We start from the raw sequence: 13,414 nt of genomic DNA, 5'->3' as shown, positions 1-13,414 counted from the left end.
TTAGTATAATTGACGAGACAGTTCTTGCAGCGTCCGATCCGTTTGATGCCAAGGCAATTGCAAAAGTAATACAGGAAGAAAGGTTGAATTGTGATGGTTGTATACCTGATTTCAGATATAGTACCTAAGATATCGCTTGAAGTCACAAAATCACTGTAGTTACAGAGACGCCTGCTTCAGCTTCATACCGTCGAGATGAAGGTTCAAAAGTGGTAAGTTGGAATCTCATATGTCGTATCGATTTTTTGCTACTTCGTAGCCGATATTAGGGATTATTTATTCATAATGCGATCTATTTGCAACATACATGAGCGTGAGCACTACCACGATTTCAGAGTTGACTGTCCATGTCCAATTGTCTCCCAGTGCGATACCTCGTGCGTTATTGCCAATACAGTTAGCATCTTGCAACGCTGACACCGTTCCAATAATTAATATTTCGGACTCCGAAGTTGGAAAATGTCGAGAATTTTTTTCCCTTTTGGTTCGAAATGTTGCCTAATAGATTGCGAATATCATTTAAATATTATTGAACAATCCAAGACATGTATTTCCAAAGTTTTACCGAAACAGTACAAGACGCCGACGAATAATGACCCTATATATACTCGAAGTATAGCCTGAAATCATTAAATACCTTCTGGGCTTTGTTCTTGTCAATGGAATTTAACAATCGTACTATGGTTGGTGAGGGAGGCATTGTCGTATCGTACATTTGTCTTTGTGTTCATAGCTCGATGCTTATGTACATCTACTTACAATGCAGAATGCGTAATGGTAGTGAATACTGTGCGTAAACTATTTCGGTAGGAACGTAGCTACCTTGATTGCAGCGGTATGGTTTGACTTGATATCTTAGTAACGTGGAATGACTATCAAACGATGCCTCCGTAAATGCTTCCTCAGAAACTATTCCCTCCATTACATGGCGAACGGAATAGCTATCGAACATTAATATGTTAGATATGTGGATATGGTATGCATTACTATGTGCTTCCTTGCTTACATGAAGTCTGGCGTGTATAATGATTGTTGCGACTGTTTTTATTGGTCCATACCGTTTATCTATTGTGATATCGACATCGTGTGCTGTAAAAACTGTATCGATATCCACAGCTGATTCGAGTTATATATGGATTCGGCTATCGGCTCGATTGATAAATTTATCACCCATGGTAACTTCAACAATCTATAAAGCTGTCGAGTACGCGTAATAAACCTTATTTATTCATGAAGACCCCGGCGTTAAACCTACAAATTCAGTTGACAAATAAGATTCGCTACTCTGTAGACGGGATCGTGCGACCGCAATCGAGCATTATATAGCGCAAATTACGGTGATAAAAGGATTTGAAGGGGCGTTGTCGAACTTTAGTGTATAGTCTGATCGTTGTCAAGTATCCACCAGAAGTTCGATATCATAATACAACGAGGTTGCCAAATATTTGACTTGTCCAATAGCTTTGTTTCGACTTGACGAAGCCGTCATCGTTCTGTTTTGTGATATTCGGGTGGCACGAATTCTTTATTAGCACAAACAGAACATCGGAACAATCTCGGCGTTCGGAGTGAATCTACATTCGTATCACGAGTGGGTTGCTTCTATGAATTGGTAAAACAATAATTGAACGATATTATGTTGCTAATGCTCATTTGTTCTGGTCGTTTTCTGCCATTGTTGTGTAACCAGAGATCTTCTGTAACAAAGTACTTGAACTAGTTTATCAGAGTACTAAAGTACGTTTTACCTACTTTCACTACCTAGTCAAGTAGTTATGTTTTAGGCAACTTCCACTTCTACTTACCAATTCTCGAGCAAAACTAGGCATTGAATACTTAGCTTTTACCGTACTTGCAAATCGCTACTTGTACTCGTACTTGAGTAGAAATTTAATTCGTTACTTCTACTTCTACTTGAGTATCAGATATGAGTATGCTTTGACGAACTCTGTGTGTAACACCGTATTATTCCTCCGACCTCGGGTCTACGGGCATATAAAAACATATATCCGCGAAGACGGGAAGGTCTGGTATGTGTGGAATAAATTGAAAGGGGCAAAGTTGCTTTTCGCCCATCCGGATTACGCCCTTAGCTCAGAGTTATCGATCGGGTGGCATACACCGTATGGAAACCGTATGGATGGAAATAGGTGCATTACATTTCTATCATCGCGTACTGTGCGAAACAATTTTTTTACTTTCACACCACACCCCTCCAGTGGGTACATTAGGGTTATGACTAGAAAAAAAATTCAAAATTTTGTGTCTCCTGTAGTCACAAACGATGAACTTTTGTATCCTGATTTCAAAATTAACAAAAGTCAAGACTGGTTAAACAGAAACCTCCCGCACAAAAATTTTCCAGTTTTCACTGTATGAAGGATAGGCAATTTTTGTAGATACAGACTATATAATATATATCCCGACTTATTTGAATTTAACTGACACAATTCCAATTGCGAAGATTTAAAATAGTATATTGGTAAATTGTGATGGCCCAGATTGAATTTATCCGATCGTTTTCTTGCTTACATACAGAATTAAATAATTATTAAATAATTATTAATTTCGATTTTAGATGTAGACTATATATATCGTATAATTTCAATTTGTCTGACACAAATCCAACTGACTGTTCGAAAAGGCGAAAGTAGAACAACTCAAGCTATTTTCAGCGCTCTAGAAAACCGATTCGAGGAATATGATGAAAATTTGAAAATGCCACTGATACTGATACTGGGCGGCGGAATGTCGCTGTATAACTGCAAATTGCAATGATGAGCAAGGGTTTTTATAAATCACACTACATTGGTTGCCAACATAATAATATCGATTCTTAAAGCATATGTCAGAGTTTTTCAATCCAACATCCTCAACAAATCTAACTCTCAGCTACGAATTTGGAGATGATACGGTAAAACACCACGAAAACTTCGTACAATCCACCAAGCCATAATTTCAAATGAAAATATTAGAAAACCGAGGATGGAGTGATAATTTTAAGTTTATCTATGTGCTGTGCAGAGCGTGCCGCTCTTTCAGATAAAATAGTAGATTACCACTAATCAGATAGCATAAACTTCCATCTCTACGCAATGCGAGATGGAGCTTAAGGGTATAATTCCGTACTTCCAAGTCCCCAGATGGAGAGTAACTCTTGAGATATCATGCTTATTCATCGTAAATGCGTGTCAGGAAGCCTGGTATTATAACCATATGACCATAGATGGAATATACTGGAGCGCGACCTATTATCGGTTCGCCGATAATATCAGGACGATATCACACTTTGAAAGAATTATCAGTATCGGCCATTGAAGCTAAAAAATCATCGGCAATTTTCGTGACGTCACAACATTGCGGTAGGAAGTCATAAAACTATCATCTTTGACCGATGAACTGAGAATATTGATGTATGTCACATAGCTAACACTTAACTGGTGTCCAGATGTAGCCTTTCTCGTTTATTTCATGTTCAAGTATACCAATGGCTGCAAAGATGTTCAAATAAATGCTCTGAAGCTTTGAAAATGTGCTTATGTATATCCAGCTTCTTTTGAATATCGGCTGAATGTATTGGGGTTCTCGGCCAAGGTGTGAGATATCGGTATCGACCAAGAAATTCAATATCGGTCGGGCTCTAGAGTATACCAAAGTTTATTTGCTGCTCTCTTTGCGCTCGAATGTCCTGCAGCTATAAAGTGCCTAAAAATCCCATTGCAAGTCGGATATGTCAGTTGTAGATGTCCCTGGCACTAACATAATCACAGAAAGGGAAGTCAAATTGATGGATGAACTGTACCAGGAGTGCAAAAGGACATATATATGAAGATAATTTGTAGCAAAGAACACCTTTGAATTGTAAATTTTTTCTATATTTGGACCACTGTCAAAAATTGAAGTTAATTTGTGCGGGACATTTTTTTTCGATTTGAACAAAACGATTATAATTTTATTAATTTATACCAAAATGTTCATTAATTCCTGCTACAGGTAATTTTTTTTCTAGTCATAACCCTAGGGTACATACGATCAAATACACCAATCCGTATGGTTATACTAATATACATATATATCTCAGGCTGATTGTCACCCTACGGATGGCGTAAACCGGCGAAATGCATGGTTTTTGTGTGCACACTCTTACCGCAAAGAGTGTGCATTTCCACCCGCGTGCCACCCCTGATATACGGGTGTGAATATACACCCATGGCACACGAAACCAGAACCTACCGCAGATTTATACCGCCGTTTAAATCGAGAACAACATTTTATACCAAATTATGCATCATGCATACACTAAACGTACGAAGGTATGAACGTAGGCAAGTAGGACTTATGAGCGTGATATAATTCTCAGTTAGGTGCTGTTTTCGTGTACCACCCTTTTCGGCCCTTCGGGTGTGAATACACACTCTTTTTGCTAAGAGTGCAGTGTACAGAAGCCATTAGGATAATGTATGTATCCCTAATGTTGTGCAGTGCATGCATCATTGCGCATGGAGTTAAGTCACTCGAGCTATAAATCTTGAAACGAATATCCAATGCCCTATGAACGCAGGTGGTACAGACCGAGGCCGGCCGGGTTTTTAAACTATGGAGAACAGCCGACGCGTATCACGGAATACGTCGACAAGTATCCGAGACACCCTATGGTCGGGACGGAATCGTGCAAGCCTGCCAATGATGTAAGAAAATCGGAAGCCGCCATGGCAGGACAAACGACATTCATGTGAGTCACGGTTTGAAATATTTTTGCGATTGGATATTGAAATTGAAATGGTGGTGTTTCTTTTCAGGAACGACTACGTTGCATACCCGATGCCTGAAAAGACCTACAGACCTGCCGAAACGTATAAGCCCCCTTCGAAATCGATGGAGGGAGTCAGTGTATACCAACAGGACTATCCGTACTTGAAAGGAGAAAGGCCACAGTTAGCACGCAGACAGGAGACGAGGAGCATTCCTAATGTCAAGTTCAGCGCGGTACCCACCTACTCAAGTAAGTGCATCTCATATGGTTATGGACTGGCAGGACAATGATCGGTTGATTGGCGTACCCAAGACAATAATTTCGAGGATGGAAAGTGGGACACTTTCTAACCGTCATGTGACGTCATAGATGCATTGTGGCATAGTGAAAATATATGACGTGACAATGACAATGTAAAATTTGAAAGGGACTGGGTCGCCTTTCGCCCTTGGCTACGCTACCAGCTCACTCCGTGTCTAGACCTGGTTTCTAAAAAGCAGAGACCTGGAATTCATTTTATTACGCGTAAAAACGTTTTTTCACTCACTTATCCAGTGTTTCGTGAACGCGAAAGCAAATACTAATTAACGTTTTCATGGTTTTAATTTAATATTGGACGCCGAATAGCTTTATGTCAGGATAAATATGAAAGTTATCAAAACCAACGGTCTTCAAGGCTATGCTTCGTGATAATGGAAAATGTCGATGAAGTCGTGCTACTTTATAGCACTGTGACGTGTTCGTGTTCGCAAAGAAGATGCTTAACGAATTTGTAATTTGAAAAATTGGCAGGGACGTGCCACCTCATCTACAATATCCAATCCCTGAATACATTTCAAGATCTACATTCCTAGTTCTGCGTAAAATATACTCAACACTTACGCATGCTTAATCACTGTATACCTGTAGGAGCACCGGATCTTTAAATCACGCGATCTCCACTAAGATTCCTCATTGCAAAATAAGCCTAATTGAATTTCTAATTCTGTCTGACGATCCTCCTTAATGACCAAAATGGTACCCCTGCGCCACTGAATTTGGATTGTCCTGAAATCGTCAATTACGATTTTGAGTATTGCTTTTATTTTGGTATTGTGCTGAAATATTATTTCATGTAATGTCATTTTCTGTACGCCATTATTGACTGTAGTGCAGAGGACCAACAGGTGATAAGCACATCGTTTTTGTCTTATAAACAACAAGACCAACAGTCTACACGAAAACTCGTGAAATTCCCCCTTATCATTCCAGCCGATTACAAAAAATGGGCTCTGCCGCCGAGAGAAAGCTATAAGGACAACAGAGAGTACAAACTGCCGGAGCAAAAAATGGAAAACATTTCCACTTTCAGAAGGGTAACGTAACACCGATCGGCGCGCGCCGTGGTCAACGCCTAACTCCCCATTTCTTTCGACAGGACTACGTGGGCTACATACAACCGCCCAGGGAATCGGCGAAACCCCCAAATGTGGCGTTTCAATCCGCGGTGCCTTTACAAAGCGAGACCATCCACAAGCTCAATTTCGTTCCACACAATCTCGAGCCGAGGCCTCCACGCGAGCCCAAGCGATACGCGGCTCCCTCGGTATCCATGGACACGAAAACCACATTCCGAGACGCGTACCAAGGCACCAGGGCGCTGCCCGCGGAAAGCGCAAAACCACCGCAGACGCAGTATATGTCCAATGAGCCTATCGCGTCTTCTTCTGAGTTCCGCGACAGCTTCGTGGCGTGGCCCGTGGAGCGTCCGTACCGCCACGAGATGGACAAGTACCGGAAGCCGACAGGAGATATAGACCTTCAGACGACCAGTCAGCTGGAGTTCCGGCATGTGCGCTGCCGTCCGGCCGAGTCGAAAAAGCCGCAAGTCAGAATGGCGCAGTCGAAGCCGTTCTCGGGCACCACGAATTACAGGACGGATTTCAAGAAGTGGAACACGGCCCGGGAGCAGCCGAAGCCGCGTGATCAATCGCTGCACCCGTCAGGTATGAGATACGCAGAGGGGGTCAAGGTATTCAGCGTTGGTACTCAGTAAACGCATCAGCAACGCCACAAATGTCCGTATCCACGTTATTAGTTTCAGGAAACACAACTCTCTACTTTACAAAATACAAAGTGTAGAAAGTAATTAGATTTGCCTTGGATAACGTGAAGTAGAGGCGGAAGTAGTCGAAAGATATAACCACTTGTGTAAGTAGCACAAGCATAGACAAAACCTACTTCAGTTCTCGAAAAAGATAGATGGGTCGTTTATTCAATTCGTCTTACTAGGAAAACCTGAATATTTCAAATAATCACTGGTCTACGCGATTTTTGCGCCAGGACTTCTTTGGGTCAAGTATGCCTAATTTGGGGGCGCTGAATACGAATCCGACGTTATTTTTGCTCTGTCACATCACGTTTTTGAAATATTATAATGTTGAAAATTTCTACTTTTTCGAGGTACTCGAGTAGATTTTAGCTACTTGCAGTACTTACTGTATTTAGTAGGCCATGCCTGATCCTAATCCGATATAAACTTGGAATGCCTCGTAAAAAGCCTTCATCGTATGCCTAAAATTATGTAAAAAGAAATAAAACGCATAATGAGTGCCAAAGTACATGAAGTAACTTTGGTAGGACGAAAAACCTCGTCGCCATTCGTCACAGAACATCAATCTCCCCGAAAATCGGTAAATCCAATCCTAATCCATTACAAAAAAATCTGAAATCCTAATGCGATCCAAACCCGACAAAATTGCACAAATCCGTTTTTTCCTCATCCCAATCCTAATCCATGCTCATCTCTGCAATAAACCAAAAGAAAAATAGTTCAGAAACTGCTTTCCTCGATTCGGATAAAATGTATCAGTATATGGAAACTGGGGAAGAAGATAGCATGATAAGTAAAGGTGGAAATTATTGATGATAAATTCTTTCAAGTTATCATGATAAGCACCTTTTTCTTTTGAAAAGTAGACATCCTGTTTCTTTTACTGTTTCAAAACAAGCCCCATATTTGGGTCCTATACCGGAGTGAACAATTCTTTTCTACATAATATACCACCAATACAATGTTTATTTGTTTGCAAACTTTTACGTTTTACGAAACAGCAGAATGCTGTCATTAAATGCATTGACCGATAACGTCTGCAGGACAGATGTATAAACATAGATAACATAGGGAACTAAATTAGGTACGGAGCTACTAATCATAATCTCTAAACGAAGAGTGGTATATAAAGATGATAACTGCTACCGACTAAAAATAGTTGCATCCACATATAAATTTATGGGTCAAAAAGAGGTCCTGACCGAAAGAAGATAGAGAACCCCTGGATTCAAGTTCACCGAAAACTCAGGTATGCTGTTCTACAACCACCCAGGTTTCATTATTATAGATGATTTCAATATCAATATTTGATGTTTGATCCGTAATGTCACTAACGAAAGCAGAAATTTGATTAATTTATGAAAATGAGAAAAATACATACCGAAAAAGTCTGACGTGAGAGAGAAATTCCGAGCACAGAATCGGATTCAGCAGCGTAATATTAGCCTAAATCGATCACTAAAATTTTTGGGCCGTTTGTTTTTAAATTTGTAGACCAGTGTAATTTTATGGGTCGAAAAGAGCTTCTTATTGAACAAAGATAGAGAATCACTGGGTTTAATCTTACCTAAAACTCACCCATTCGAATGAGTGATTTGAATAACAATGTTTGATATTTTGCTGGTGTATGCTTACCGTGATGTCACTAACGGAAGCCGAAATTTGATTAATTTATGAAAATGAGAAAAATTCATTCGGAAAAAGTCTGACGTGAGAGAGAAATTCCGAGCACGGAATCGGATTCAGCAACCTTGCATTAGCCTAAATCAGGGGTTCTCATTTAGGGATGGTGTGAACCTCTGAAAGGTTCAGGTTCGTGTGAACGTGAACCTTTTTGAAAGGTTCTGTGTGAACGCGAACGTGAACCTCATGACGTCACGTGACATCATATTGCTAATTCCAACCCTGTCTTTCAATGAAGTGATAGCCTATATTAATGTACAGTTGTACAGGATACCTAGCGACGACTCGGGTCACATAATGCAACAATGATGATGCGTTTTAAACGTCGCTAAATGTATCAACTGAGGCAATCAAAGTATATAATATTCCCATAAAATCAATATCTTCCATCGCTTTGTCAACAATTTCGACAAGGACTTATCAGGGAATATACACTTACCCCTTAACGGTCTAGGCCAGACCAGACAATGTATTCGGCGTCTGGGTATTGCTGCATTGATATTGAGCAGAGTGTATAATGGGCTTCTATACTTGCTATCGATATCACCCCATTAAGAAGTTATACAGCAGTAGTCAACCCCTCAATCGCAAGGATTTGGTTTTAATGATGTAGTAAAGATATTGAGTCATGATTGACCCCGTACGCATTCTCGAATTTTTACATCAGAAAACGATATCAATCTTATTGATTGGTTGAATAAGCATCATTTGCTGACTACGTATTTCGCTCGTGATGTTTTGTGATTGCGGGTCAAGCTCACAGCCGAGAGTCACTAAATATTCACAAACGGAAAGCTGGATATTTCGAGCAAACTTTTGTAACAAAGCAAGTAAAACTTTTGAGATTGTCAAGGTGCATGCTCGTTTAGTGTTGATTTTTAATGCTGCCAGCGCCATGCATAGAGTGGCCCGCAGTTGAAATGCAATAAATTTGAACCAAAGATGTTATAATGTTATAATTGTAATATATGAAAAAGGTTCACAGTGCAGAACCTACCAAGGTTCTGTTGTGAACGCGAACCTCTAAATTTCCGAGGTTCACACACAGAACGCGAACGTGAACCTCAAGTTCACACCATCCCTAGTTCTCAGCCCTTTCTTGGCCATGGCCCATTTTCCGGTTTAAAAATGTGCTGTGGCCCACCTGATATACTAGTGACCTAATCCTGTTTTGCTTGGTCATGGACAGCGCCGATATGCCTATTTCTCTAAAATATGCGCATTTTTCTCTAACTGATGATGATGATATTTAAATCTCGATCTCCAGGGCTATGAAATCGCGCGAAGCGCGAAAAATTTTTTCACGTTGAATAAACATCCTCTAACAAACGACCAACGAAATAAACTTGGGCCCCTTCGAGCTCCCCCAATTGGGGGTTTGGGTGCGGCAGTTACGGCCCTGGTAGATCATAAGCTAAAAACTCTTAAGTATAGATTATTTTCGTACGCTGCTCCATTCGCGTCGCGAAGCACAATGATCAGATCCCCGCACTATGTGATTGGGGCTTTAGTGATACTATTGTGGGGAATATTATAATCATTCTGGGCCAGCATCGAACAATTCGTTGGTGAATGGGGTACTACAGAGAAGTGGAGAAGGATTTTTCAATATGCATGATGTACTTTGTATGTCTTGTACCAAAACAACTGAAGTTGCGATGTCAGAATATTCAATCCAATGATACAATCAATTCCTGTGACTCTTTCATTACGTACAATGATTTCCAGGCCGGACATTTTAAACTGACTTCAAAGATGAATGCGCTCCGATAAATCCTCAATCCATTAAGATTCGCTGCGGTGGTGCAGTATACCTCCCCCAGAAGTTGCTAATAATTTGCAATTATGGCTATTTAGCTTGCAATAATACGGCCTGCCGAAGTACAGAAAATCTGTACATCAATTGCACTTCATTGCGAGTTCATTGCATACCCCTTTCAACGGCCTACGACATATGACCCTGCCGGAATACTTGGTTACTTCAGCATTATCTTCCAGTTATTATACGCTTGAAATTATTTTATTTGTTGTTAGCCGTAGGTTGTCATAGCCAGTAGAAAAAAGCCACCGTTTCTCCGTAGCCAGTAGAAAAGCCACCGTTTCTCCGTAACGTTTTCGATTTGCAAATGCTGACTTCATACGTGCCACTACGTCTAATCAGAGTCGGATGAAAAGCTTTATGTAGCCTACGTATAATTAGATAATACGAATATATTTTTAGCGAATAACATAAGAAATATAACTAAACTTACATTAATTCTGAAATTTTCTAAATAGCTCTGTGGCCCACCTCAGAATGCTCTGTGGCCCACCAGTGGGCCATGGCCCACCCTTTGAGAACCCCTGGCCTAAATCCTTCATTAAAATTTTGACGCAATTTTTTTCCGCAATTTGTAGACTACTGAATCGATATGGACAGGGAAAGGAAATGAGAGGACGTTATATGCATTTTTGTCCTTCATGACGTTTTTTGCGGCGTACTATTAGCATCTGGTTTCGAAATTGCGAGGCGCATCTTCGCGACTAACTGCAAATACGCGTTGTTTCGGCCGGTTGTCACGACTAATCCCCCATAAGAGCGATGCGAACAAATCGTAAAAATGTTCTCTACTTCACCAAGTATCATACCAAGTGTCAAAGATTGGTAGTTTTGTGGAAGCAAAGTGAAAGTTGAGGCAAAACCTTCCCGAGTACTCCGTTGGCGAACTTGAAAACCAACGATGCAATAGTCTCCCAATCAATAGGGTGGCGATATTTAGCTTATGTCACGGATGTGGGTCTCGTTCTTACCTTGGGCCGCGTCGGCACCGTGTCCAATTGTCGATATAATTGGTATTTGGAACATACAAACATATTCTGGTGAATACTGAGACTAGGTGGCGTCGAGTTTTCTGGCAAATAGTTCACCAAGTCTCGGTTACTAAAATATTTTTAAATTTGTACAAGTCTGTATTGCCTCAAGAGTTGGTGCTTTTCCGCCGGGTAAACGCTTGAGCGTATTTTGTAAAAGTAATTACATCTTAACACTTCAAAATGACCCCCTCCGATTTACTACTAAAGGTGAGCGTCACCCCGGCCAGATCTACTTTTACAATGCTTACTGTGGTAATTTTCAAACCTTTCATTGAATGCTTATAACTTCGTTACACTTATTTAGGAAAGTTCGAAGGCCAATCCACCACGCGCCTGCACTACGTCCGACACTCCGCGCAACCCGCCCGGTCGTGCAAGCCTGACAACAGAGCTTTCATGAGCGACGCGCCTCTGCAAGGAAACACCATATACCGCACCGAATACATTCCTCAATCAATGGAAATGGTGGAACGGTATCCGACACCAGACTGGCTCAAAGAACAATACCACAGATGGAACCAGTCGGGAGCGGCAACCCAAAGGCGGCCGAGCTCCGGGCGAGGAATGACCCCGCAATCCACAAGATTGGTGCAAGCAGTAGCTTAGATAGGAAATCTCTTTTTCTGTACGCGAGATACAATATGAGAATCCTGTAGATATACCACAATTTGGATTATATATGCACGTAACTCGCGACGTTGACATCCTCGGAGTACATCGTACCAGCGGAAATTCTGCGCTGTGAGAACTTTCGTTGAAAATGCACTTAACGATTCTTTTGTATCTTACGTTCTTTCCTGATGGCGCGCGCCTCGCAAGAAGATTGTGCTTACTAACTCTACGTACTTATTCTTATGTAGGTAATCTTCTCTGTGATCCATCTTCAGGTAATAAGTAGTTTATATTCGTTCATGGTACCAGTTCGTAGCATTTGTAGCGTATTCGCGAGTATTGAAATGTTTTTTCAGTTATTTCGTACTAGCTTGTGCTCGTTTCACGTCCTGCTTCAACTCGCTAGCGCTACTCCATTATTTCATTAGCTGATCACGTGACCATTCGCTTTTCCTGTACTCTGCCGTTTGTTCATTTGACATTCTAGTCGGGGACATATTGATGTGCACCCGTGTATTTTTATTCTAGATTTAAAACTATTAACACAACAGTCGTGAACTTGCGATATTCTGCCGATGCTAAAGTTGTTAGGTTACCACCAATTTAGATCAGCACCCATAAGGTATTTTCAATTTTAGATAGAGATATTCACAACACATTAGTCTCCATTTTTCCTATCTTATAAGATATAATTTAGTCGAGAGAATGTCATGGTTTTATTAATTATCTTACCTGCACATAACATCCATTATCTACTAGTTGACCGTAAATATTGATTTCTGTGATTTTTTTTATATTCCTTATTGCTATGATTGACGGATAGTAGGCTCGCGAAACTGGTTTCGTTTTAGACGGAAAGCCGGTCCAAAATGATTGTCCTTTGTATTATTGTAGATGCAATGTACCTAAAAAAGATTTTCGAATATTTGATGCATACCAATTACACACATCTTAAAACTTCGTACAACCGTCGACATCTAAATGCCTGTAGCCTGAGACGAGCGGAAGCCTATTCTTTTCAATCCTCTCCCGCCCCCCCCCCCCCCCCCCGGTGAGACCGAATTATTCTGGGCTGATGAGCATCGCGAGAAATTAATGGGATGAGCTTGGTCGCGATAGAGCTGTTGAGCAATATGTCATCAGGTACACGAGCACAGTAGGTCTCCTGCCTTGATGATAGAGTTAAAATCGCCGACATCTCCAGGCACCGACCTGGATCATTGTTGTAGTACAGAGGTTAGCGAACACGCCTCAAATTTATGAAAAGTACAAATTTATGTGTTTTAAATACATTTGCTAGCATGAATCCTCAAGGAGGGCTACGCCCGATTCACTATCTTCAAATTTCAGCAACTCGAGGTAGGCTGAGAATCTCCTTCAGAAGACCTTAACCATTTCCGGTATATAGGCTAATCACCTGA

General features: G+C 40.8%; 1 protein-coding gene across 1 annotated transcript; it reads left to right on the top strand.

Annotated features, from left to right (window-relative positions):
- Positions 1-59: 59 nt before the first annotated feature.
- LOC145434060 (stabilizer of axonemal microtubules 1-like) lies at positions 60-12,960 on the top strand. The gene is made up of 6 exons (XM_080311343.1): positions 60-212; positions 4,562-4,732; positions 4,800-5,002; positions 6,005-6,108; positions 6,171-6,738; positions 11,686-12,960. The coding sequence occupies exons 1-6, from the start codon at positions 196-198 to the stop codon at positions 11,985-11,987; spliced, it is 1,365 nt and encodes a 454-aa protein (XP_080167469.1). The 5' UTR covers positions 60-195; the 3' UTR covers positions 11,988-12,960.
- The last annotated feature ends 454 nt before the right edge of the window (positions 12,961-13,414 follow it).

This window comes from Botryllus schlosseri, chromosome 2 (genome assembly GCF_051294905.1).
Source record: "Botryllus schlosseri isolate E-star chromosome 2, Bs_hap1, whole genome shotgun sequence".
Classification (NCBI taxonomy): domain Eukaryota; kingdom Metazoa; phylum Chordata; class Ascidiacea; order Stolidobranchia; family Styelidae; genus Botryllus; species Botryllus schlosseri.
Note: the sequence above shows the minus strand (reverse complement) of the source record. Positions and strands in the feature narration are given on the sequence as shown.

Coding starts and splice junctions, on each gene's coding strand:
- LOC145434060 (XM_080311343.1), top strand. Junction 5,003..6,004: donor CGCGGTACCCACCTACTCAA/GTAAGTGCATCT, acceptor TTATCATTCCAG/CCGATTACAAAAAATGGGCT. Junction 6,109..6,170: donor ACATTTCCACTTTCAGAAGG/GTAACGTAACAC, acceptor TTCTTTCGACAG/GACTACGTGGGCTACATACA.